The following is a 24,729-nucleotide window of genomic DNA, read 5'->3' on the forward strand; positions in this document are numbered from 1 at the left end:
TTCTTCATATATTTTGCATATTATTCACTTTTTGGTGTGGTAGTCCTAAAATGTGTCCACCGGTGCAACGACATAAAGAATGCCATTATTTAATTCAGAGAATGTTGGACAGGTAAGATAGATAAGCACAAGGCATATTAGTTTGTCCCAATTATATTTCCACATCAAACATACCCCCAACAAATTCAGAATTATGTTATTTATATACTATAAGATGTACACATAGAGACTTAACCCAAATGTCTGGGTTACATTCATTATAATTTGTATAAAACTCAAGGAATCTTCATTTCATCCTTAAAGCTGCATAGTGATGATATCATTGTTATACTATCCAACACTTTTTACATACATTTTTCATTAAAATACCTTTTCCCCTCACAATTCAATTTGTCGCACCACAGGACATGTTGTTGCACCGTTGGACAACAGAATACTAGTATGCCTATGTTGTGTACAGTCAAATTTATTATTTTAAATTCAGTCAAAACACAGGTAAAATATATATTTTTAATTGAATTCCAGTGTTTCCTCGCTTTGTTTGTGTTTTTTTGTTAGCACGTTTATCCATATTCCGTCTTTGCACGAGGCGTTGATTCTTTCGCCTAAATGTATTTACTCTTCTTCTTTCAGCCTCAAGTTCCTTCATTAATTTCTCATTTTGTTTTTGTAGTTTCCGTAGTTCTTTGGTCATTTTAGTTTTTCTTCTTTTTTTGGGTGGATTTTGGTTTCGGGGGGACTTCTCTGGTGTGCTACACAAAACGTGTACTGGTACTGGGACAGCATTGATCACTTCATGCAGAACCGGCCTTGCCACTGAGGCTCCATTGATAACTGGCCTTGCCACTGGGGGGTCATTGATCTCTTCAAATGGCTGGTCATGATCCTGAGGTGATTGTGGCGTAAGATCAAGGACAGCATTAGTGGCTTTTTCCCTTGCCCTACATCTCCGCTTTGACTCTCTCCATTTCTCTTGTAGCTTCTTCTGTGTTGCTGGCGACACAGACTTCACGCTTTGCTGAACGATTTTCCCGCATGCTTTCTTCTGCTGATATCTGTGGGAAAATTATGAAACCAACCATGAATATTGTGATATGATGGTGCATTAATAATGTCATGAAATGTTTTAATTCTTAGGCTAAAATAACTTGTGGTAACTGGTCAAATTTACTTTCTGCGTCTCTCTCTCAGCAAGTTCTCTTTCCTCTCAGAATCCGCATTCAGCCTCTCCCTAAACTTCCTGGACCTTTCCTTGGTGGTCATTTCAGCCTCTCTCTTTGGAAATCAAACTAGCTTTAACAAAACAGGGAAGGAAGGTTTGAGTTGTGTTGTCCTCAAATTCTGAGGTTAAGAGAAAATGCAAAAAGCTACTTAAATTAGTCATCAAAAGTAAGGAGAGGAGTAAGGAGCCAGAGAGGCAGGTTAGAAAGAAGGGAAGATGGAACAAGGGGGGGCTTGATAGAGAGGGAGTTTGGTGGGGAGAAGGGGGGGTTGGGGAACTTGAAGATGGAGGTAGGGGGTGAGAAAGAAGGAGAAGATTTGACGGGCCATCCAAAATGCAGCCGTCCATTAACCTCCATTCATTTTTAAGACTCAGATTATATCTCTTTTGCATATTTAAACTAATTATTCAATAAAACTTGTAATACAAAAAATGTTGGTTTACATGTTTGCTTTCACTATGTTAAGTTTCATTATGATATGAGTAAAGGAAAAAAATAAGTGAAACTGACTTCATGTTGTACTATAGGACAGTGCGTTGCACCGGTGGACATTTTCAAAGTCAATGCTAGTTTGTGGCCTAGCTATATGAGAGACAATCTTCATCCTGAGTAACAGTGTTAAGGTTTACATTATTTTCAATGATCAATCAATATAAATTGCAAAAAATATTCAGATCAATACTTAAATTGCGTTGTACTAAAGGACTACCTTAAGACGACCAGTTCCAACACTGCACGGAAATAGTAATATTATGAAAATATTTGAGACAAAACTGACCTTGTGTACAGTCCATGTGCTCCAGTGATGTCTTCTGTACTTCCTGGTTGTGGAAGGACCCCTCTCAGTAATGGGGTGGTCACATTAATGCCTGTTTTATATCTACATAATGCCGTTGCTCCAGGAGGACACCAGTTTTGTGGACAAAATGTAATGTGTCATAATAACTCTACATAGGGACCTTAACACTTATAACCTCTAGATTCATTAAGTAAACACTCGTATGACATGCATTCAAGTATTTTAATGTATTTAGATTAATTTCTCATTAAATTACAGACGTTTTAAGATAAGTAATTCTAACGTGGACAGTTGCACCGGTGGACAAATGGCATGTTCAAAGCAGAATATTTGCATAGTTGAAGAACAATACTCATTGTTTGCAGATGGATTAGATGTAGAAGAATGAAATGCATATAAAAAACATGAATTTTAATTAAATATTATAAAATTTTAGTTATTTTGTCACTGTGGACACAAAAATTGAGCGTCACGTCAACCACCCATATATTATGTATAGCAGATGTATATGGCAGATATGTACAATATATAGATATGTGTACTATAAACAGATATGTATGGCAGATGTGTGTAATATATATATATATATATGTATGTGTGTACTATAAACAGATGTGAGTAGACATTCACAGAGCTCAGGAGTTCAGTAGTCTTATAGCCTGTGGTATAAAACTGTCTCTGAGTCTGGTAGTCTTGGTCCGGATGCTGCGGTACCGTCTGCCAGACGGCAGCAGACAGAACAGACTGTAGCTGGGGTGATGGGGGTCCTTTAATATCCTACCGGCCTTCTTCCTACACCGCTGGGTGTAGAGGTCCTCCATGGATGGCAGCTCAGTCCTGGTGATGTGCTGAGCAGTTTTCACCACCCTCTGTAGAGTCTTACGGTTGAGGGCGGTGCAACTGCCATACCAGGCGGTGATGCAGCCAGTCAGGATACTCTCGATGGTGCACCTTCTTGGGTTTATATTGGGCCATTACTGCTCTGTGATCTGTTCTTACCTCCTTACTGTGTTGCATCTTGTGACTGTTTTCTTACCTTATTGTTTGCAGTTATATTACTCTATACTCTTCTGCAGCAGCTATATACTGTTGATATAAGACAATAAAGCCTTTCTTATCTTATCTATTTATGGCCAAATGAATGCCAAAGATCAACATTGACATCATAAGAAATGTACAATATCTTGGCCTCAGAAAAATAAACCTTTATTTAATTACGATAAGTATGTTGGTTTAGTCATTCGTTCTAATGACTGATAAGAGTATCGTGCTGTATCTGGGACCGTTGTAATGTTTCACAATGGACATTTGGCACATATAAATCCCTGTAGCTCTTTCTTCTCAAGTACTTGAATTAAAACATAGACTTTCCATAGAGACACTTGGGGGTTTGAACTGGATTTGTAAACAATTTGCATGTTGGTGGAAGATTTTAGCAGGTTGAGGAGGGAGAAATATATTCTGAAATGAAAGAAAACACACTACAAACTTTGTCAACTGAGATAGCAAACTGCCACAGACACAACGCCTGCACTGGTAGGCCACCAAAGACAGTCACAATGTTAAACTCACCTTGCAGTATCAAAACTAGTGGTGGTAGCACATCTGCAGGAATATTAAGTCATGTAACAATCATACATGTAATTATACTAGTAGTATGCATACAACAAGCTTAAGTAGAAGACCGAGTATGTAGTATTTTCATCATGCTTTGGATGCAGAGACTCGTGCCCATTATCTTTTAACAACTTCTAATACATGCTCAAAGCGTGAGGATGAGCAGCGGTCTTATTTTAGGGTTTTCACAGCCTCCTCTCCGTACAGGGACAGTATGGGAGCTTTATGATGAGCTGCAGCGCTGCTATTCCCGTCTGAGAGCCAGAGGAGGCGACATGGTGGCCCCTGTAAAGCTGCTCTAATCTGCAGCCGGACATCTGAGGGCTCCCGGGAGATCACAGGGCCTGGGGCCCCAGTGTAAAACACACAGGTACTCATCTATCCAGGGGGGGTCTGGTTATCCTGTTTGCACTCTCTCAGGATCTGCAAACACACACACTGGGACGTGAGCAGCAGAAACATCCGGAGAGTATTTTGATCTGGGATCTGGGAGGGAATGTGGTGCAACATGTTACCGGACAACACGGAGATATTCTCACGTAGGTGCAAAGCTATCAGAAAACAGCGTCAACAAGGACCCTAATGGAATCATTCTGAATATACGGGACTAACATGTAGGGATACATATGAAGATTGGTTTAAAAATAACATTGTTTGATATTTAGAATTATTGCTTTTTGTATTAGGGATTATTTGAGATATCTTCTGAATGTGTAAAGTAGGGTATTTACATAAGAGGAATTATCTTCGGTGTATAATGTTGCGTAGATGAACAAGGAAAGGGGTCATTAAAATAAACAGAAAGAGCATAAATAGAAAAAGAAATATTATAAAAAAGTAGAATGAAAAATACAATCAATAATAAAAAGGATACAAGAAACTCAAATATGACAGATTACTGTGTAAAGAAAAGTAGCTGTGCAGAACGAAGGAATTGTCTTTAATAGTTTGTGGGTATTGAATCACTCTGCTTGTTTTAGAGCTTACTCCATTACTTTACTCAAGTACAATTTGGAGGTATTTGTCTTTCCATTTCATGAGTCCACTACAGTTTTACCCTAACACATGTTCACTATAATACAATCAGGAGAAAACAAATGAGAAACGACTTCAATCAAGCCAATTAACATAACTTAAAGTCAAACAGATAACAAACAAACCGTAGCATTGCAAATCAAATCAGGAAACAATAAAACAACACTTTCCTCATGAAAGCAAATTTAAAGAGACGGCCATCACCTCACAGACTCTACAGAGAAGCGCAGGAAAAAATAGACCCGAAATGATTTTGTCTTCCATGGAACAAAATAGATGGTGATGTAGAGGCTGCAGCGTAAGCCCCGGAGGATTGTGAGATCTTGAATTTGGGATTCCCGCCCAACACGATAAAGTCTCCCAGATTAGCACAACACAATAGCTCTCGTCATCGGGCTATATTTAAGACCAGGTGTCGAACACACACACTGTGTTTCATCAGTCTGCTGTTTTCGAAGAAACAACTCTCAGCTAAATATAAAACCACCGTGTGCCGAGAGAGAGCCGAGAGAGAGCCGCTAACACACCTCTCAGGTGAGACATGCTGGGTTCATCTGCAGAAATGTGCTGGGGTTTGTTTTCAATACGTTTTCTTTCCAGGTGTTTGTGTCGGATTTAGGAATATTGTTTGGAATTGGTTAGCAGGGAATCTTGCTAATTATTATTTTGGGCCTTGTTGATGTTTATTCATTTGCATTAGCATGAATTCATCTGCAGACATGTGCTTGTTTTGGATTTTAAGTAAGAAAATGTTTGACTTGAGGTGTGAAGAATTTGAAAGCAGAGAATCTTGCAAAAACCTGAAGATCTGCATTCTTTGTTTTTCTGTTTTACCAGCATTTTCTGTGTTTCTTATCTAGCGTTAGCATGAATTCATCTGTAGAAACGTGCTGCTTTTTAGTTCTTATATACGATCATTTGCCAGATGTTTGTGTCTGAGATTATATGTGGTTAAAAAACCTGCAAGTTTGCATTCTAAGCTCATTAGCACAAACGAATGTGCAGATATGTGCCAGTGTTTGATTTGAAACACACAGTTTTGGTCAGATTCAGGAGTTTTGACTTTATTTAGCAGAAGAATTCATCTGCAAAAATGTTTGATTTTAAACACATTAAGCTGCATGTTCTATCGTCATCGTAGGTATTATTGTGTTTGCATTTGCATGGAATTAGTTCCCTTCTTGTGTTTTATCTGAATTGGGATTCTTATAAAGTAAAACAAGAGTTGATTTTTTTACATTTGACCTCTAAAATGCAGCTTTATTTTGTGAATACTTTCCCTTTAATCACAAATCTAAATGCCCAAAAAACACATTTTCTTTGAGAAGGTTTTATTGGAAACATTATTCTTCATTCACAGGAGGTTCAACTGTTTGCTTGCCTTCTGTATACAATTCAGATAAATGCATGCCCAGTTGTCCTGATGTGCGTTGACTAGAAGTTACTCTAGGAACTATTTGAATTAATAAATTGGAGGATTATCAAATTAACACCGTCTGTTTTTAGCAGCATTTCCTGGAAAGTTCCTCGCAAACGATTTGGATCAAATTGCAGAACTGTCAAAGAAGCTTTACCTTTTGTGTGTGTTGACACTGCGCCAAAAGAAGTGTTTATCCGACCTCATCATCGTTATTAGGGGAAATGATTTGGTCTGCTTTCGTCTTGGGATAGTTGTGTTGCTTTTATATTTTCCGCATAAAAGTAATCCCACTGCATAGATCTGGAAAACATTTAGAAAGGAAGGGAATATTTTAGTAACATTGATAAGCCAAAGAAAGCGGTAAAGAGGTCCTATTCTGCTTCTCTGTGTGTTCCCTTTCCTGTGGTGTGTTCTATAGGTTTTGGTGCATGTAAATGGTCTGCAGAGGTTAAAATCCCTGCTGCTGTTTATCAACCAATGTTCACCAAGTGTCTCCTCCCTGCAGAGCGATGTCCACTAATGAAGACTATGCTGAAGAGGAGCTCAGTGACTACATCATCCAGCTCAGTATTCAAGACTCCTGCCAGGATGCCTTTCTGAAATCTGCAGCGAGGTAAGAAACACACATGAAGATTTCCCCATCCTCCATAGAAATTGCTAAATTGATTAAACCCAGCTGACGGCCCTTTGCGTCCTCTGCTCCTCACCGTTAGTTTAGAAGCACCGACGGATGAGAATCTGAGAGTCCTGGCTGCCATCGAGCAAGGTGGGCATCACATGGGGACATACCTCCAACGTGACACGGTGTTGTGTTTGGGCCGCTGGCTCTGTGGCCGGCAGCCAGAGTCACAGGGCGAGCAGCTGTGGGCGAGGACTGCCAGGCATCAGGAGGCTGGCAGAGGGACAGAATACCAGACAGAGGGAGATAAATAAAGACAGAGGCAGGAGAGGAGAGGTGGAAAAGCATCTGTTGATTTGTAGAAAACAGGAAATCTACACAGTAGTCTCCTTAGTACGCTGCAGGTCAAACACTTTGAACATCGTTGACTCAAATCACACGCCTGCCCTTACTGGAAGTGACGATAGCTCCTATTAGCTAACTACCTAAGTAGCAAATCATTAAGTTTGACTATGAAGATAAAGAATCTCACAAATAAACACTGTTGAAGTTAACACAATATAAAGCAGGGTATTATATACATCAGTGCCATGAATGGAATATTAAATGAAATATAAATGAAAGAGTGTGAAACCAATAAAGTTATGGTGGCTTCTTTCTCGACACCAGTATAAGCGGTACGTTTATAACCAGTAAGTGAGGATGAATAAAGAGAGCTTTTTAAGTCACTGTGTTTTATTGTATTGTCTGTACTGTTCTTTTAATACATCAATGGAAATAAGAGTTTACACTTCCTTGGATTGCTTTCTTTTGTTTTCCACGTCCATAAACAAATTCAATCAATGAATCAATCTACCTGTGTTGTTACCGTGGTGACCAGGTGAGGTGTTGATGCTCAGAGGGATGCTGAGACACATCTGCACCTTCCAGGAGTCCGACGGTCACGGCTGGTTTCCCGTCCATCGAGCCGCGATGCAGCCGGACCCCGAGGTTCTGCAGACCGTCCTCAAATGTAGGTCTTCGGTACAAGGGCATTCAATTTGGGATTTTAGCCTCTGCAGACCATTTACATGCACACAAAGCGATAACACACTACAGGAAAGGGAAAACCCAAAAAGCATAATAGAGCCTTTTTTAGCTATCATTTCTCTCATACTGTTTCACTGAATATACCTGTACCCACTCTCTGTCTAAAACACCTCTTTTACTGCCTGTCTCTTTGTGCCCACCTGCTGAAAAACCCAAATATGTGACAAACAAATTGCCAGTTTAGACAAAAACTGCCTGAGTTATCTGATTTCACAGTTTGTGGGTGGCACAGGCGCTGAAATAAGTGTTATCTCATATAATAACCCCCTTTAATACTATTTCTGAATTCTTTCCTCGGTTGTCAATGATATGGTCAGCTGAACTGGAAAATCAGAAATCTGAAAGCAATTTCCTCAAAGCATACTATTTCTGATAACTTTGGGGGAGGCAGAACAGCAGCGGGCTTATCAGAGCTTGTTTGCTGGAAAAACTGAGACTGAACCGAGCAGTAAATGTTCCGTAAAACCTGAAATAAATAGGGTATAAAGCTCCGTAGAGCTAAAAAGAGTTTTGGGAGTAAACTTCATTTACAGCATTATTGCTCTGTAGTCCTCTGAAACACATGTTATCATAACCCAGTTTAGCTGCAGTCAAATGTGAAGCCCGGAAAGGTTCTGTTTAGCAGCTACGCTAATCAGATGCTAAGCGACAGATCAAACCAGACAGACTTGGGTGACCTAAAAGAACTTCCTGACACCTTTAAAGGGAGGAAATACAAATATTTAGAAAAATAAAAGCAATAAGCATTCCACCTGTAGAAGATATTGCTGTAAAACCTCGAACAAACCAGGAGGTAAAAGAGGCTGTGCAACAGAGAGGTGCAGGAATGAATCCTGAACCCCCAAATAAATCAGCATTTTAGCACTTCCTGTTCCCTGGTGTCAAAGTCAATGTTTATTTGAATGAGTTTTATGTTTATATTCCCAAGATATTAACAAAAGCTGACGACATTTAACGTTTTGTTCTACGACATAAATATAAGTAAATACCCCACTGGTAAATTAAAAAATGGCAGTTGCTGTGGAGACCTGAAGTCATGTGACCGTGCTGTAGGTCCTTTATAGCCCAATATTAGCCGCCTTTAGCTTAGCGGTGGAGACCTGAAGTCATGTGACCGTGCTGTAGGTCCTTTATAGCCCAATATTAGCCGCCTTTAGCTTAGCGGTGGAGACGTGAAGTCATGTGACCGTGCTGTAGTTCCTTTATAGCCCAATATTAGCCGCCTTTAGCTTAGCGGTGGAGACGTGAAGTCATGTGACCGTGCTGTAGTTCCTTTATAGCCCAATATTAGCCGCCTTTAGCTTAGCGGTGGAGACGTGAAGTCATGTGACCGTGCTGTAGTTCCTTTATAGCCCAACATTAGCCGCCTTTAGCTTAGCGGTGGAGACGTGAAGTCATGTGACCGTGCTGTAGTTCCTTTATAGCCCAATATTAGCCGCCTTTAGCTTAGCTGTGGAGACCTGAAGTCATGTGACCGTGCTGTAGGTCCTTTATAGCCCAATATTAGCCGCCTTTAGCTTAGCGGTGGAGACCTGAAGTCATGTGACCGTGCTGTAGGTCCTTTATAGCCCAATATTAGCCGCCTTTAGCTTAGCGGTGGAGACGTGAAGTCATGTGACCGTGCTGTAGTTCCTTTATAGCCCAATATTAGCCGCCTTTAGCTTAGCGGTGGAGACGTGAAGTCATGTGACCGTGCTGTAGTTCCTTTATAGCCCAATATTAGCCGCCTTTAGCTTAGCGGTGGAGACGTGAAGTCATGTGACCGTGCTGTAGTTCCTTTATAGCCCAACATTAGCCGCCTTTAGCTTAGCGGTGGAGACGTGAAGTCATGTGACCGTGCTGTAGTTCCTTTATAGCCCAATATTAGCCTCCTTTAGCTTAGCGGTGGAGACGTGAAGTCATGTGACCGTGCTGTAGTTCCTTTATAGCCCAACATTAGCCGCCTTTAGCTTAGCGGTGGAGACGTGAAGTCATGTGACCGTGCTGTAGTTCCTTTATAGCCCAATATTAGCCGCCTTTAGCTTAGCGGTGGTGACGTGAAGTCATGTGACCGTGCTGCAGTTCCTTTATAGCCCAACATTAGCCTCCTTTAGCTTAGCGGTGGAGACCTGAAGTCATGTGACCGTGCTGTGGTTCCTTTATAGCGACATAAAACTCAGAAATGATGCTGCCTCTCTTTACCCAGCACACGTCGACCATTGACGACATTGATTTGTTTGTGTGTTTGTGTCAGTGGCCGCTCAGGGGCTCAGCCTGGAGGAGAGGACGGCGGTGGGGGGGGAGACGGCGCTGACTCTGGCAGTGAAAGGCGGTCTGGTGCAGAACGTGAAGAGCCTGCTGGAGCACGGAGCGTCGCCGCACAACACTAACAGCAAGAACGAGTCCCCGCTGCTGCTGGGTAACACAGAGGGGGGAGGGGGGCCAAATACCAAGACTAATGTCATCTGAGGCTGCATGTGGTCTTTACTGGGGTCCCCCAAAATCCTTATACATTGGAAATGAAAGAAAATCAGGAATCAATTAACTGATTGCTCTCTTGGTTGATTGATTGATTGATTGATTGATTGATTGATTGATTGATTGATTGATTGATTGATTGATTGATTGATTGACAGCGGTGAAGGCTGGCTCTCTGGAGATGACACAGTTGCTGGTGGCTCACGACGCCTGGGTGGAGCAGGTTTGCAGGAAGCGGTGGACGGCGATGCACGAGGTGGCCAAGGTGGGAAACGTGGATATCCTGATGCTGCTGCTGAGGAACGGAGGCCGGGTGAACCAGAAGAACCTGTCGGGGGGGACGCCGCTCGCCGTGGCTGCAGAGCATGCGCACTACCACATCATCGAGATCCTGCTGAACTGTGGTCAGTCTGAGGAGAGTTTAACAGCAGGTTTAGATGGGTAGAGATAAAGGATGCTGAAATGACAGACTATCTTTGAATACTCCGTAGTTATTATTTGTTAAAAACTCTGATCACTTGACCCTCACGGCTTCCTGTGCCCACGCTCCAACGCATCCTTTAGTGTTAAGAAGAACCAGGCTTTAAGCTGACTACAACGTAAACTTGTTAGTGTCATTAATGGACGGCCAAAGGAATGGATGTTTATAAAGACAGAGAAAGTCAAAGTAGACTTATCTAATGCAATTTCAGGATTTGGGAAAGGACCCAGGTGCAGAAGCAATAGAGGAGGCAGGGGTTCAAACGTAACAAAGGGCGAGCTTTTATTTAAAAAGAAACTGTTAACAGAAATGCAGACAAAACGTCAAACAAAGGAAAAGTATCAAATTAAAACACGGACAAACCAGTGGAGGAGGGAGGGCTGAAAAAGGGAGATCCAAAAGGGTTCAGGGAACAGGCAAACGACAAACGACGACCTCGACGACCTCGACGCGACAAAGAACACAAAGGAAAGACCAGACTAAATACAGAGGAGGGTAATCACAAGACAAGAAACAGCTGGGAAGGGGGAGGTGAAACACAGGGGCAACAGGTGGGCACGATCAGCCAATCAGACAGGAGGGAAACTAAAGACAGGAAGTGACAAAACAAGATACATTTCAAAATAAAACCGTAAACTATATATACCAAATACCAAAACTGAGATCCTAACACAATGATGACCAGTCTCTTAACAAACACCAATTTATATAACGCTCTTTCTTGTTGTTGTTACTTAAAGCTAATCCAGCACGTAAATTGCTTAAACCTAATAAGTATTTCAGTTTCCTTTCTAAAAAGAAACTATGAATAAAACGAGCATAAATTGACAACCAAAATTGAAGCTAGATGGGTTCAAAGATTGTCATAGTTTGAACTGTCAAGCTGACATATTTGATGAGTTGGAAGTTAGCATGAGGCGGACAGATTGAGGGATTATACTTTTCTAATCTGGATGGTTGGGCAGTGCCTCAGTTTCTGATACACTCTTTATGAGAAGAAGTAACTCCAATGACGTATCAACGTCTTTCATAGACGGTAAAATAAATGCATGTTTGAAAAGAGCAAGAAAGTCCGATTAGGGCAGACAAACACTTATTTAAAGTAACATGCCAGTTTCTTACCAAAAATACTTCACTGGTTTCACTCAACGTTCTTTGTTTGGTTTTGTGCTCAAGACCCAATATTTGGAAGTGAACCTGCATTAGTTATCCCACTAAACTATCACAGCAGAGAGACTGAGTTCAATGTAGTTGGAAGTGCGGCAGTGAGAATGTGGTGGACAGCAAAGCTCATACTTGTGGTCATTAACTTAACTTCCCCCTCCACACACGTCCTCTTGTTCCAGGTAGCACAGTGAACGCTCAGGCCTGTAATGGTGAGTCTGTCCTGCTGGACGCAGCCGGGTCAGGAAACACCTCCTGCATTCAGCTGCTGCTCGACAACAGAGCCGACCCCAACCTGCCCAGCACCACCGGACACCTGCCGCTCCACAAGGCCGCGTTCAACGGACACTTGGAGTGAGCTTCTCCTGCAGCAGCTCTCAGTGGACGCCAAGGAGAGTTGATCACACTAACAAAATGAAATTGCTTGTGTTTCCCCCGCAGTGCTCTGAAGATGCTGATCCCTCTGACCACTAAGAAGGTGATCAAAGCGGCGGGTCAGAGTCCTGTCCACTCAGCAGTGGAGGGAGGCCAGAGTCGCTGCCTGAAGCACCTGCTGGCCTGCGGCTTCGACGTCAACTACCGCATGAACACCAGAAACTCCGAGAACTACAGCGACAGGAGGAGGAGCGCCTTGTACTTCGCCGTCTCTAATGGGGACGCGGAGAGCACCAAAATCCTGCTGGCGGCCGGAGCGAGGACGGACCTGGACCCACTGTGCTGCCTCCTGGTGGCGGTCCGGTCGGGGCGCTACGACATCGTGAAGCTGCTGCTGGCGGCCAAAGCAGACGTGAACTGCTACTTCACGGTGCTGAACGACACGGTGTTTCCCACGGCGCTGCAGTACTGCCTGAAGGACGAGGCGATGATGAGGCTGCTGCTCAACCGCGGCTACAACGTGGAGCGCTGCTTTCACTGCCACCACGATGACGCTCTCCATGAAGCCGATGAGGGGGAGGGGAAGATTCCAGTAAGTGACATAGAGAGCGTTTACTTACATAGAGAAAACCTTACTGACCTTCTGATTTTGCGTCCTCTCTGCAGTTCTGTGAGTTCATGAGCCTCTGCTGCGTCATGCATCTGTCCGGCACCGTGGTCCGGACCCTGCTGGACTACGTCAACCACGTCCACATCTGCTCCAAACTCAGACTGCTCCTGGAGAAACAGAGAGAGTGGCCGGACATCTGCGATATCCTCAGTGAGTTCATCCATTGTTATCAGGCTGGAGGCAAGGGGCAAAACCCTACCTGAGATAAAGACTGTCTTCACTAATATATGAAAGAAATATCACTTTTAAAGAGGCCCTGTGTGGTTTTTTGGGGGCTTTCCCTTTCTTTTAGTGTGATATTGTTTTTAGTGCATGTGAATGGTCTGCAAAGGCTGAAATCCCTGTGTTCCCTCGCCTCCATTGGACTCCTTTGTTTACTTCTAGTGACATCACTGCGTAACCCTTTATGTTTGGTCTCCCTCCTGCACAAAATCTTCTATATGCCTGCGTTTAATCCGAATACTTACTTCATATTAAACCCATTCTTTTGGACCTTGCTCTCCAGACAGCCCTCGCTCCCTGCGGCACCTCTGCAGACTGGAGATCCGGAGGCGTCTGACCCTGAAGAGACTCAACAAACCCGAAGTCATGGACTCGCACGTTTTCCCCCCCAGACTGAAACACTTCATACTGTACCAGGAGCTCGACCTCTACAGCCAGGACCTCGAACGCATCATGTGATGAGGATTTCCTCTGCTGGATTCCTGCTTGTTTTAAAAGGACTGTTTCTGTTAAGCTTTGTTATGTCTGGTTTTTATAAGCACCGTTTTGTTTTTACAACTTTATTATTTCCTCCATCAAGAACGTTTTTGGTTCAGTTTGTTGGTTTGTTTGTCAGCAGTGTTTCGGAAAAACTACTGGTTTTATTTTCATAAAGTTTGGCGGAAAGGTGCAGGCTGGGAATAACTAAATACATTTTGGAGTGGATTCAAATCATGGAGCAGTCACAAACTGTTTCTTGTTCTTGGCCGAGATCGACACTCTTTAACTTGATCAATTTATAATTTTTTGAAGAAGCCTAGTTTCTATCAGGTGTTGTTTTTCATTTCAGCCAATTTACTGCAAGTTCAATCCACTTTCAAATCTTCCAACCATTCAACAAATCAAATCCCTTTGACCCGTTAGGGATGGGTGTTAATGATTGGTCTGTCATTAAGATAACTCTATTTCTCCTTTACAGTCTTTAATGACATTCATAATTTACTAAATATTGGCTGATGGTCAAAGTTAATCAAACATTTATGATACTTACACTTTATGTTTGGAAGGATAATTTCCACATATTAACATTAACAGTAAAAAGTAAACGCTAAGCTATAAAGGAACTACAGCACGGTCACATGACTTCACCTCACCACCGCTAAGCTAAAGGAGGCTAATGTTGGGCTATAAAGGAACTACAGCACGGTCACATGACTTCACGTCACCGACGCTAAGCTAAAGGCAGCTAATGTTGGGCTATAAAGGAACTACAGCACGGTCACATGACTTCACGTCACCGACGCTAAGCTAAAGGCGGCTAATGTTGGGCTATAAAGGAACTACAGCACGGTCACATGACTTCACGTCACCGACGCTAAGCTAAAGGCGGCTAATGTTGGGCTATAAAGGAACTACAGCACGGTCACATGACTTCACGTCACCACCGCTAAGCTAAAGGAGGCTAATGTTGGGCTATAAAGGAACTACAGCACGGTCACATGACTTCACGTCACCGACGCTAGGCTAAAGGCGGCTAATGTTGGGCTATAAAGGAACTACAGCACGGTCACATGACTTCACGTCACCGACGCTAAGCCAAAGGCGGCTAATGTTGGGCTATGACTTAACATTAACATTTATTATTGTTGTTGTTTCAGAAAACTGTTCTTTTGCTGCTTCATTGTGATTAAAATGGTTAAATATAAAATATGTCTTCCTTTTGAATTGTGTTGAGGACAGGAAGACATTTATATTCCCCCCCTTAACAGTGTGTTATTGAGCTTCAATAAGTGTGAGTAAATAGACTCAGAGAAAAGAGCAAAAAGGTACTTCAAAATGCTAATCAAAGAGGTCAAAGATCAGCCGCAGCTGGAGATCAGGTTAGAGTCATTTCCCTCTTGAAGCCTCTTCAGTATTTCAGCAGGTTGTTTTTTAACGGTGTTTTGAACACACGGGCGGATCATAATGACACAATAAATATTCATACAACGGACCGCTTCATTATTGCTCGTCATTAGCGGTGGAAAATGTGCAGAGCGACATCACCCTCCATTAGGTGCTGCTGAACGGCCTGCATGTTAAATACACTGGAACAGGTGACACCTATAAATAGCGTGTAGTGGAGTGTGTGTGTGTGTGTGTGTGTGTGTGTGTGTGTGTGTGTGTGTGTGTGTGTGTGTGGGAGGAGTTCGGCCATGACAGAAACACGTGCTGCTGCTGCTGCTGCTGCTGCTGCTTCGTCCTCTGACTCCAACACCGACACATTTATTAGGTGAGAATGACCTACAGGTGTGTTTTGCGAGGTTTCCTCTACAGAATGATGTTAAATTAATAAAGCTGTGTACTGACTTTGGTTTGTGGAGCAACACTTATTATATCTGATTAGATCAGGGGTCAAAGTTGTCTGAAAATAGAGCCGATATCAAAAACATTACAAGCCCTAGAAAGGAAAAGCATGTTGATTTAAATGTGGTTGTGGAGTAAACCGAATGACTGAGCACAAGAATACTCAGTGAGATCTGAGAGCTGTGACCTAGATCCAAAGAGTTGAGAGACCAGCATTAGAAACAACAATATTAGAGGCCAAGATCTGTTAGAGATGTTGCATCAGAGACAAAAAGGTCTCTTAATTAAACACATTTTTCGACCAAACACATTGATATCGACTTTCAGTGCGATCTTAAAATATTTACACAATGGTGTCTCTGATAAAGAATCGTCAGTAGCCTAATGGTAAAATAATGACTAAATTGGTGAAAAATAACAATGTAAATGTGAAAATGACATGACTTTAATGGAGCTTTGAAAACAAGGAAAAGACAACACATGCCATTTTAGAATATTATGAATCCAAAATCTAAGACGATATCTGGTCTTCTATGTAGAAACAAAGCGGGTAATTAATGTAGCACCTTTCAACACAAGGCAACTCATGTGATAGTTACGGAAGAGAATTAGGGCCACATGGGAAAAGATTTTAAATTCCTTTTAGTTTGGATGCTAAATGGATTGTAATTATATGTTGATTTACATTTAAAAGTCATCCATTTACACCCCTTTAATCCAGAGCAAGGGGCCACCTGGAAGGGTCAAACACTTGGCCATCGGGGATCCATTTCAAAATAAATTTGAGTAAAAGACATGTTTCACTCACCCTCCTGCTTTACTGTTAGAGGAGGAACCCCAGTCATGTGTGTGTGTGTGTGTGTGTGTGTGTGTGTGTGTGTGTGTGTGTGTGTGTGTGTGTGTGTGTGTGTGTGTGTGTGTGTGTGTGTGTGTAGGATGGAGGCAGCTGATGACCTGGATGAAGACGATCTTATGCGCTACGATGTTCAGATGAGCATCCAGGAGTCGGTTCAGAGGGAGCGTGTAACGGGACCAGAGAGGTGCGGCAACAAGGAACACCTTCAGTAGGAAGGACTTCAACATGTTTTCATCTTGTCTTTCTGTTTCAACATCTAGAAGTGAGGCTCTGGAGCTGGTGGGGGCCATCAAACAAGGTAAGGTAGAGAGATAAGAGACAGGTTTACCGGACATACTGATTCATTCTCCTTGAATAAAAGTAGTCTGACTGAAACTGTCCCTGCAGGAGACATGTTGGCTCTGCGGCAGCTCTGTAAATTCCCAGCAGCCTTCAATCAGCTGGACGAGCGCGGCTGGTATCCTCTGCACCGGGCGGCGGTGCAACCTCTGGTTCTGGTCCTGGAGACGGTGCTGTACGGTGGGTAAGAGGTCCGCACTTTTACTAGAACTTATTTCACACAAAACTAAACTGATGGTGATGTAGCATCTGAATAATTATCATTTAATTTGAATTTCAGACGCATAGAATGAGTCCGAATTTCATTCAAAAGATAAGTCATTATTAGCATAGATGTCAAATATATATGTATTTTATACTATTTAATAAATGATCTTTAATATTTAGATGTTTTGCATTCATTTTCTTCCATTATCAGCATTTGCATTACGCTTTAAAATAACATTTCACATTGATTCACTGTACAAGATACAAGATCATTTATCCAAAATTGGGAAATATTTAAATAAAACACAGCTGAGAGTCCTGTTGGAAAAAAAGTAAACTGTCAACTTCATTGTTAAAGATTAAGTTCTTGTAAAGCGTAAAATAATTTCAAGGTTTTTTTTTTTTTTGCTCTTCAGCGTCTTTCCGTCTGACTCTGGAGGAAAAGACTCCGGAGGGTGAGACCTTCCTGACTTTAGCGGTCGGAGATGGTTTGTTGGAAAATGTGAAGGTGCTGCTGGAGCACGGAGCGTCTCCTCACCTGACCAACAGCAAGAAGGAATCCCCGCTGCTTTTAGGTCAGCCTCCCTTTTGCTTTATTCTAAATGTTCTAGTCCTGACCAACTTCACCATCAGTTCCTTCCTCCCTGCAGCGGTGAGAGCCGGATCCTATCAGATGGTTTCCAGTCTGATAGCTGCAGGAGCTCGGGTGGAGCAGGTGTGTCTGAAGAAGTGGACGGCCATGCACGAGGCCTCCAGAGCCGGCTTTGTGAGCGTCATGGAGCTCCTGCTGCAGAAGGGGGGCCAGGTCTCAGAGACGGACCAGTACGGAGTCACTCCTCTGGGCATAGCTGCGGAGTACAGGCACTCCGGAGTCCTGGAGCTCCTCATCGAACACGGTGAACCCATGCTGATCTCCTTTCATTTTGAGAAAGCCTAATGTACCCAGTTTCTGATAAAGAGTGAACATTGATTTGTTTAATGTATGCAAATTAACCTAGAATCCTTTTTTTTTGAGTGGGAATGTAAAAAGGTTGGCGTGTTGTGTTGACGGTTGATTGAATTCTGTTTTTACATTTAAAAAGGTGCTGATGTGAACGCCCAGGCACCAAATGGCGACAGCGTCCTGTACGACGCCGCAGGTTCAGGAGACCCCGACTGTCTCAACGTCCTGCTGCAGCACGGAGCAAATCCCAACGTGCACAACCTGAACTCCCAGCTGCCCATCCACCACGCCGCGTACGAAGGACACCACCTGTGAGTGCGACGATGAAGATGATACCCAAATAGCTGTATCTTAAATCGACACACAGGTCCATTGCTTTGCCTCAAAGGGAAGTACAAACGTTTGGACTGTTGTAGAATATACAGTGGGGCAAAAAAGTATTTAGTCAGCCACCAATTGTGCAAGTTCTCCCATATAAAAAGATGAGAGAGGCCTGTAATTGTTATCATAGGTACACTTCAACTATGAGAGACAGAATGAGAAAGAAAAACCAGGAAATCACATTGTAGGATTTTTAAAGAATTAATTATACATTCCTCGGTAAAATAAGTATTTGGTCACCTACAAACAAGCAAGATTTCTGGCTCTCACAGACCTGTAACTTCTTCTTTAAGAGGCTCCTCTGTCCTCCACTCGTTACCTGTACTAATGGCACCTTTTTGAACTCGTTATCAGTATAAAAGACACCTGTCCACAACCTCAAACAGTCATACTCCAAACTCCACTATGGCCAAGACCAAAGAGCTGTCAAAGGAGACCAGAGACAAAATTGTAGACCTGCACCAGGCTGGGAAAACTGAATGTGCAATAGGTAAGCAGCTTGGTGTGAAGAAATCAACTGTGGGAGCAATTATTAGAAAATGGAAGACCACTGCTAATCTCCCTCCATCTGGGGCTCCACGCAAGATCTCACCCCGTGGGGTCAAAATGATCACAAGAACGGTGAGCAAAAATCCCAGAACCACACGGGGGGACCTAGTGAATGACCTGCAGAGAGCTGGGACCAAAGTAACAGAGGCTACCATCAGTAACACACTACGCCGCCAGGGACTTAAATCCTGCACTTCCAGACGTGTCCCCCTGCTTAAGCCAGTACATGTCCAGGCCCGTCTGAAGTTTGCTAGAGGGCATTTGGATGATCCAGAAGAGGATTGGGAGAATGTCATATGTTCAGATGAAACCAAAATAGAACTTTTTGGTAAAAACTCAACTCGTCGTGTTTGGAGGAGAAAGAATGCAGAGTTGCATCCAAAGAACACCATACCTTCTGTGAAGCATGGGGGTGGAAACATCATGCTTTGGGGCTGTTCTTCTGCAAAGGGACCAGGACGACTGATCCGTGTAAAGGAAAGAATGAATGGGGCCATGTATCGTGAGATTTTGAGTGAAAACCTCCTTCCATCAGCAAGGGCACTGAAGATGAAGCGTGGCTGGGTCTTTCAGCATGACAATGATCCCAAACACACCGCCAGGGCAACGAAGGAGTGGCTTCGTAAGAAGCATTTCAAGGTCCTGGAGTGGCCTAGCCAGTCTCCAGATCTCAAGCCCATAGAAAATCTTTGGAGGGAGTTGAAAGTCCGTGTTGCCCAGCGACAGCCCCAAAACATCACTGCTTTAGAGGAGATCTGCATGGAGGAATGGGCCAAAATACCAGCAACAGTGTGTGGAAACCTTGTGAAGACTTACAGAAAACATTTGACCTCTGTCATTGCCAACAAAGGGTATATAACAAAGTATTGAGATGAACTTTTGTTATTGACCAAATACTTATTTTCCACAATCATTTGAAATAAATTCTTTAAAAATCCTACAATGTGATTTTCTGGATTTTTTTCTCTCATTCTGTCTCTCATAGTTGAGGTATACCTATGATAACAATTACAGGCCTCTCTCATCTTTTTAAATGGGAGAACTTGCACAATCGGTGGCTGACTAAATACTTTTTTGCCCCACTGTATTCTGATTCTTAAGGACTATCTACTCTCCTCTCCATCAGAGCTTTGAGGATTCTGATCCCGATCACCACCAGACGGGCCCTGCGTGTCTCCGGCCACAGCCCCATCCACTCTGCTGCTGACGGAGGCCACACCCACTGCCTGGAGCTGCTGCTGCAGAAAGGCTTCGACGTCAACGCACAGTTAGCCCCTCACATCTCCGACAACTATGGAGACATGAGGAGAAGCCCGCTGTACTTCGCCGTGTCCAATGGGGACGCGACCTGTACTGAACTTCTGCTCAAGTCGGGGGCCAATCCCAACCTGGACCCACTGTGCTGCCTCCTGGTGGCGGTCCGGTCAGGGCGCTATGACATTGTGAAGCTGCTGCTGGCGGCCAAAGCGGATGTGAACTGCTACTTCACGGTGCTGAACGACACTGTGTTTCCCACGGCGCTGCAGTACTGCCTGAAGGACGAGGCGATGATGAGGCTGCTGCTCAACCACGGCTACGACGCTGAGAAGTGTTTCTGCTGTAACCACGAGGACGACTGGGACCAACTGAGCGAGGCTGGGTACTCACAAGATCAGGAGGAGAAAGTTGCTGTGAGTTGTTCTTCATCGTGGAAGTACAATGATGTACGAAGGTTTACCGATCAATTAATGTGCGGCTATATGTCCGCTTGTTAGCTCTTGCTAGCTACTAATCTCTTCAAATATGTGCGAAAACCAGAGCTCTCCAAGGCTTCATACATATATAAAGTTGTGTATCAATCAATGTTTGGGATGTATTTGTCAAATAAGTCACAAATATGTAATTTCACTAACATATCGTTTCTGGTCCAGTTCTGTGATTTTGTCAGCGTCTCATGGCTGGACAGCCTAGTGGGCCGAGTCGTGTCGATCCTCCTCGAATACGTGGGTCAGGTTTCCCTCTGCAGCAAACTGACAAAGACCCTGGAGGACCACAAGGAGTGGCCTCACATCCACAGGACACTATGTGAGTTAAACATTTGGTAAAAACAGTGAAACGGCTGCTGCCCTTCCTGCTTTATGGGACACATTTCCTGTCACTTTGGTCCAAAGGTTGTGCCCTCTGTGACTTCCAGGTAACCCTCGGTCTCTGTCTCACCTGAGCAGAGTGGAGATCAGGAAACACCTGAGCTGTAGCAGCATGATGTCCGCCCCGCTGCCCAACAGGCTGAAGGACTACCTGCTGTTCAGAGAGAGCGACCTGTACACCGAGATCCTCTGCAGGGACGACCGTGGGGACGAGGAAATCCTTCACATTCAATGAGCCTTTAGTGTGTTTATGTAAGCATTATCTTAAAGGTCGTTAAAGGTCCAGATCTGGACTGTATTTCTATCCTTTCACATGGTTTCAAAGGGCCATTAACTCAGATTTTTCCGCTCCAGGCTGCGTAAAGTAAACACTAAATGTCTGTGGTTAATCACTTCTTCACTATGTGACATGACTCAGATTTCCTGGATTTCAGGTGATTTCTAAGGTCACATTTCAAAAAGTTGTAAATACATTTGTACTGTATGTTATTAAACTGTATGTTAATATAATACATTGCCTGAGAGCCAATCCATGGGGGACATTTGGATATATAACATTTAACCTGTCCGGGTTTAATTAGAATTCAAACCAAACAGTTTGACAATCCATCCAATAACTGCGGAGAGATTTCACTCGAGATAACCCAAAACCTGCCGGTCCAAAAAGTAATGAAGTGTACTCAGGTCTTGTACTTGAGTAAAGTAGAAGTACTCAGGTCTTGTACTTGAGTAAAGTAGAAGGACTCAGATCCTGTACTTGAGTAAAGTAGAAGTACTCAGGTCTTGTACTTGAGTAAAGTAGAAGTACTCAGATCTTGTACTTGAGTAAAGTAGAAGTACTCAGATCTTGTACTTGAGTAAAGTAGAAGTACTCAGATCTTGTACTTGAGTAAAGTAGAAGTACTCAGGTCTTGTACTTGAGTAAAGTAGAAGTACTCAGATCTTGTACTTGAGTAAAGTAGAAGTACTCAGATCTTGTACTTGAGTAAAGTAGAAGTACTCAGATCTTGTACTTGAGTAAAGTAGAAGTACTCAGGTCTTGTACTTGAGTAAAGTAGAAGTACTCAGATCTTGTACTTGAGTAAAGTAGAAGTACTCAGATCTTGTACTTGAGTAAAGTAGAAGTACTCAGATCCTGTACTTGAGTAAAAGTAGAAGTACTCAGATCTTGTACTTGAGTAAAGTAGAAGTACTCAGATCCTGTACTTGAGTAAAGTAAAAGTACTCAGGTCTTGTACTTGAGTAAAAGTAGAAGTACTCAGGTCTTGTACTTGAGTAAAGTAGAAGTACTCAGATCCTGTACTTGAGTAAAGTAGAAGTACTCAGATCTTGTACTTGAGTAAAAGTAGAAGTACTCAGGTCTTGTACTTGAATAAAGTAGAAGTACTCAGATCTTGTACTCGAGTAAAGTAGAAGTACTCAGATGTTGTACTCGAGTAAAGTAGAAGTACTCAGATGTTGTACTTGAGTAAAAGTAGAAGTACTCAGATCTTGTACTCGAGTAAAGTAGAAGTACTCAGATCTTGTACTTGAGTAAAGTAGAAGTACTCAGATCTTGTACTTGAGTAAAGTAGAAGTACTTAGGTCTTGTACTTGAGTAAAAGTACAAGTACTCAGATATTGTACTTGAGTAAAAGTACAAGTACTCAGAATTTGAGTAAAAGTACAAGTACTCAGAATTTGAGTAAAAGTAGAAGTACTCAGGTCTTGTACTTGACTAAAGTAGAAGTACTCAGATCTTGTACTTGAGTAAAGTAGAAGTACTCAGGTCTTGTACTTGAGTAAAGTATAAGTACTCAGATCTTGTTCTTGAGTAAAGTAGAAGTACTCAGGTCTTGTAGTTGAGTAAAAGTAGAAGTACTCAGATCTTGTATTTGAGTAAAGTATAAGTACTCAGGTCTTGTACTTGAGTAAAGTAGAAGTACTCAGATCTTGTATTTGAGTAAAGTAGAAGTACTCAGGTCTTGTACTTGAGTAAAGTAGAAGTACTCAGGTCTTGTACTTGAGTAAAGTAGAAGTACTCAGGTCTTGTACTTGAGTAAAGTAGAAGTACTCAGATATTGTACTTGAGTAAAGTAGAAGTACTCAGGTCTTGTACTTGAGTAAAGTAGAAGTACTCAGGTCTTGTACTTGAGTAAAGTAGAAGTACTCAGATCTTGTACTTGAGTAAAGTAGAAGTACTCAGGTCTTGTACTTGAGTAAAGTAGAAGTACTCAGGTCTTGTACTTGAGTAAAGTAGAAGTACTCAGATCTTGTACTTGAGTAAAGTAGAAGTACTCAGGTCTTGTACTTGAGTAAAGTAGAAGTACTCAGGTCTTGTACTTGAGTAAAGTAGAAGTACTCAGGTCTTGTACTTGAGTAAAGTAGAAGTACCAGAGTGTAGGAATACTCTGTCACAGTAAAAGTATTCTAAATGTTCCTCCAGTGAAAGTAGAAAGTACTCTCCTCTAAATGTACTTAAAGTAGCGACAGTAAAAGTAGTCATTGTCTGATTGGTCCATTTCAGAATAATATCTCTGATATGTTTTATAATGATTGATCATTAAAGTGTTCTCAGAGCTGGTAAAGGTGCAGCTAGTTTGAATGGCTTTGTATACTGCAGGGTAGCTGCTGGATTTACTGCAGGTGAACTACAGTCTGATTTAAGGGAGATTATATTTACCATCACTAATCCTAATCTGCCTAGCAACTAAAGTTAGAGGTTATTTTGCTAACATTTTTACGTTGATGAATACTTTTACTTTAGCCCACAAAGCTTTTACTAAGGTTCAACATTGTGTTGGATAATGTGCAGCCTGTGCCGTTCCTAACAAGTCTTCTGGGCCTTTAGTAAAACGACCTTGGTTTCACATGCTATCTCTTTGGCATCGGCAGTCGAGAGTCTTAGTAGTTCAGGAAAAAGGCGTATTTTGAATGTGTGCGACCAACTTCACTGTGGTAACAAATGCAAGTGCTCAGTGACCAGTAAGAGGGACAGAACCAGGGTTCTTTTGGGGTCAGTCGTGTGTCATGAGTGTCTTTTCCTGCATGTGAAGGATGCATTTCAGTAAAGGGATGTAACTCTCTTCACACTGACTTCCAGGGAACTGAAACTAATCACTGTATGGGAATGTCTGGAAATCAAATATACACCGGGAGCAGACCAAGAAAGCTTGTGCCACAGTAAGTCCAGAGTCTAATTGGGAGGTCATTTACTCAAAGTCACAAGACAGTATTGTTGTTTTACGAAGGTAATAGACACAAATACATTTTTGGGAAGGATTTCTCAGAAGTAGTGACTGTACAACATCTCTAGCCTCTATATAAAGGCCGCTGACGGGTGGTTAGTGCAACAGAACTCAGCTGATGACCATCATCCACTGTCTTCAGACACGTAAGTGCTCAATGACTTAACGGATACTTCCTCTGTAAAGTAAATGAATGCATGTATGTTAATAGTTTAAAAAACACTTGACGTTTTAGTAATTGTATTCTAATCGTTGGTGATTCCTGGGGGCCCAAAAATCTGATGAAGGTCATCCGCAAAAACCGACCTCTACCAAGCTGTGTCCATCAGTGAAAAATAACGTGTGCATCGGCTTCACATGGGCTGTGAAATGTTTGTTCTTTGGGAAATACTCTACTGTTCCAACCAGTTCTACAGATCTGGCCTGGGGTTCTTTCTGTAATCCTGCAGAGAGGCCGACAAAGAAACAAACAAGACCTCAGACATTAACTCCTTGCCAGAGAAAGATAAGCACTCAGAGGAAACTTAAAACTGAGTGTGATTGATTGTCTCTTTGGGAATGGAGTTTGGCTGCAAGCATGGAAGGAAATGAATCCAAAAACTGAT

General features: G+C 42.5%; 2 protein-coding genes and 1 long non-coding RNA gene across 7 annotated transcripts; 2 read left to right on the top strand and 1 right to left on the bottom strand.

Annotated features, from left to right (window-relative positions):
- Positions 1–73: 73 nt before the first annotated feature.
- Positions 74–2,506, bottom strand: LOC134859803 (uncharacterized). The gene is made up of 2 exons (XR_010165163.1): positions 2,002–2,506; positions 74–1,055 (listed from the first exon to the last, which is right to left on the bottom strand). It is a non-coding gene; the product is annotated as an uncharacterized LOC134859803 (long non-coding RNA).
- A 2,621-nt stretch (positions 2,507–5,127) lies between these two features.
- LOC134882951 (ankyrin repeat and SOCS box protein 15-like) lies at positions 5,128–15,116 on the top strand. 3 transcript variants are annotated; one of them, XM_063910998.1, is made up of 10 exons: positions 5,128–5,208; positions 6,600–6,707; positions 6,813–6,860; positions 7,594–7,725; positions 10,036–10,200; positions 10,418–10,663; positions 12,087–12,258; positions 12,346–12,871; positions 12,946–13,099; positions 13,455–15,116. In XM_063910998.1, the coding sequence occupies exons 4-10, from the start codon at positions 7,605–7,607 to the stop codon at positions 13,628–13,630; spliced, it is 1,560 nt and encodes a 519-aa protein (XP_063767068.1). In that variant the 5' UTR covers positions 5,128–5,208; positions 6,600–6,707; positions 6,813–6,860; positions 7,594–7,604; the 3' UTR covers positions 13,631–15,116. The 3 variants fall into 3 exon arrangements, with proteins under 3 accessions (XP_063767068.1, XP_063767060.1, XP_063767075.1); XM_063910990.1 differs by having other exon boundaries at positions 5,175–5,208; positions 6,808–6,860; XM_063911005.1 differs by lacking the exons at positions 5,128–5,208; positions 6,813–6,860 and having other exon boundaries at positions 6,635–6,707.
- Positions 15,117–15,297: 181 nt separating this feature from the next.
- Positions 15,298–21,407, top strand: asb15a (ankyrin repeat and SOCS box containing 15a). 3 transcript variants are annotated; one of them, XM_063899056.1, is made up of 10 exons: positions 15,298–15,422; positions 16,432–16,536; positions 16,613–16,650; positions 16,740–16,871; positions 17,315–17,473; positions 17,549–17,794; positions 17,981–18,152; positions 19,898–20,441; positions 20,682–20,835; positions 20,945–21,407. In XM_063899056.1, exons 1-10 carry the CDS (start codon positions 15,346–15,348, stop codon positions 21,130–21,132), a joined length of 1,815 nt encoding a protein of 604 aa, XP_063755126.1. In that variant the 5' UTR covers positions 15,298–15,345; the 3' UTR covers positions 21,133–21,407. The 3 variants fall into 3 exon arrangements, with proteins under 3 accessions (XP_063755126.1, XP_063755142.1, XP_063755131.1); XM_063899072.1 differs by lacking the exon at positions 15,298–15,422 and adding an exon at positions 16,080–16,377 and having other exon boundaries at positions 20,976–21,407; XM_063899061.1 differs by lacking the exon at positions 15,298–15,422 and adding an exon at positions 16,086–16,375.
- Positions 21,408–24,729: the final 3,322 nt, after the last annotated feature.

The sequence above is a fragment of the Eleginops maclovinus genome, chromosome 2 (assembly GCF_036324505.1).
Source record: "Eleginops maclovinus isolate JMC-PN-2008 ecotype Puerto Natales chromosome 2, JC_Emac_rtc_rv5, whole genome shotgun sequence".
NCBI classification, from domain to species: Eukaryota; Metazoa; Chordata; class Actinopteri; order Perciformes; family Eleginopidae; genus Eleginops; species Eleginops maclovinus.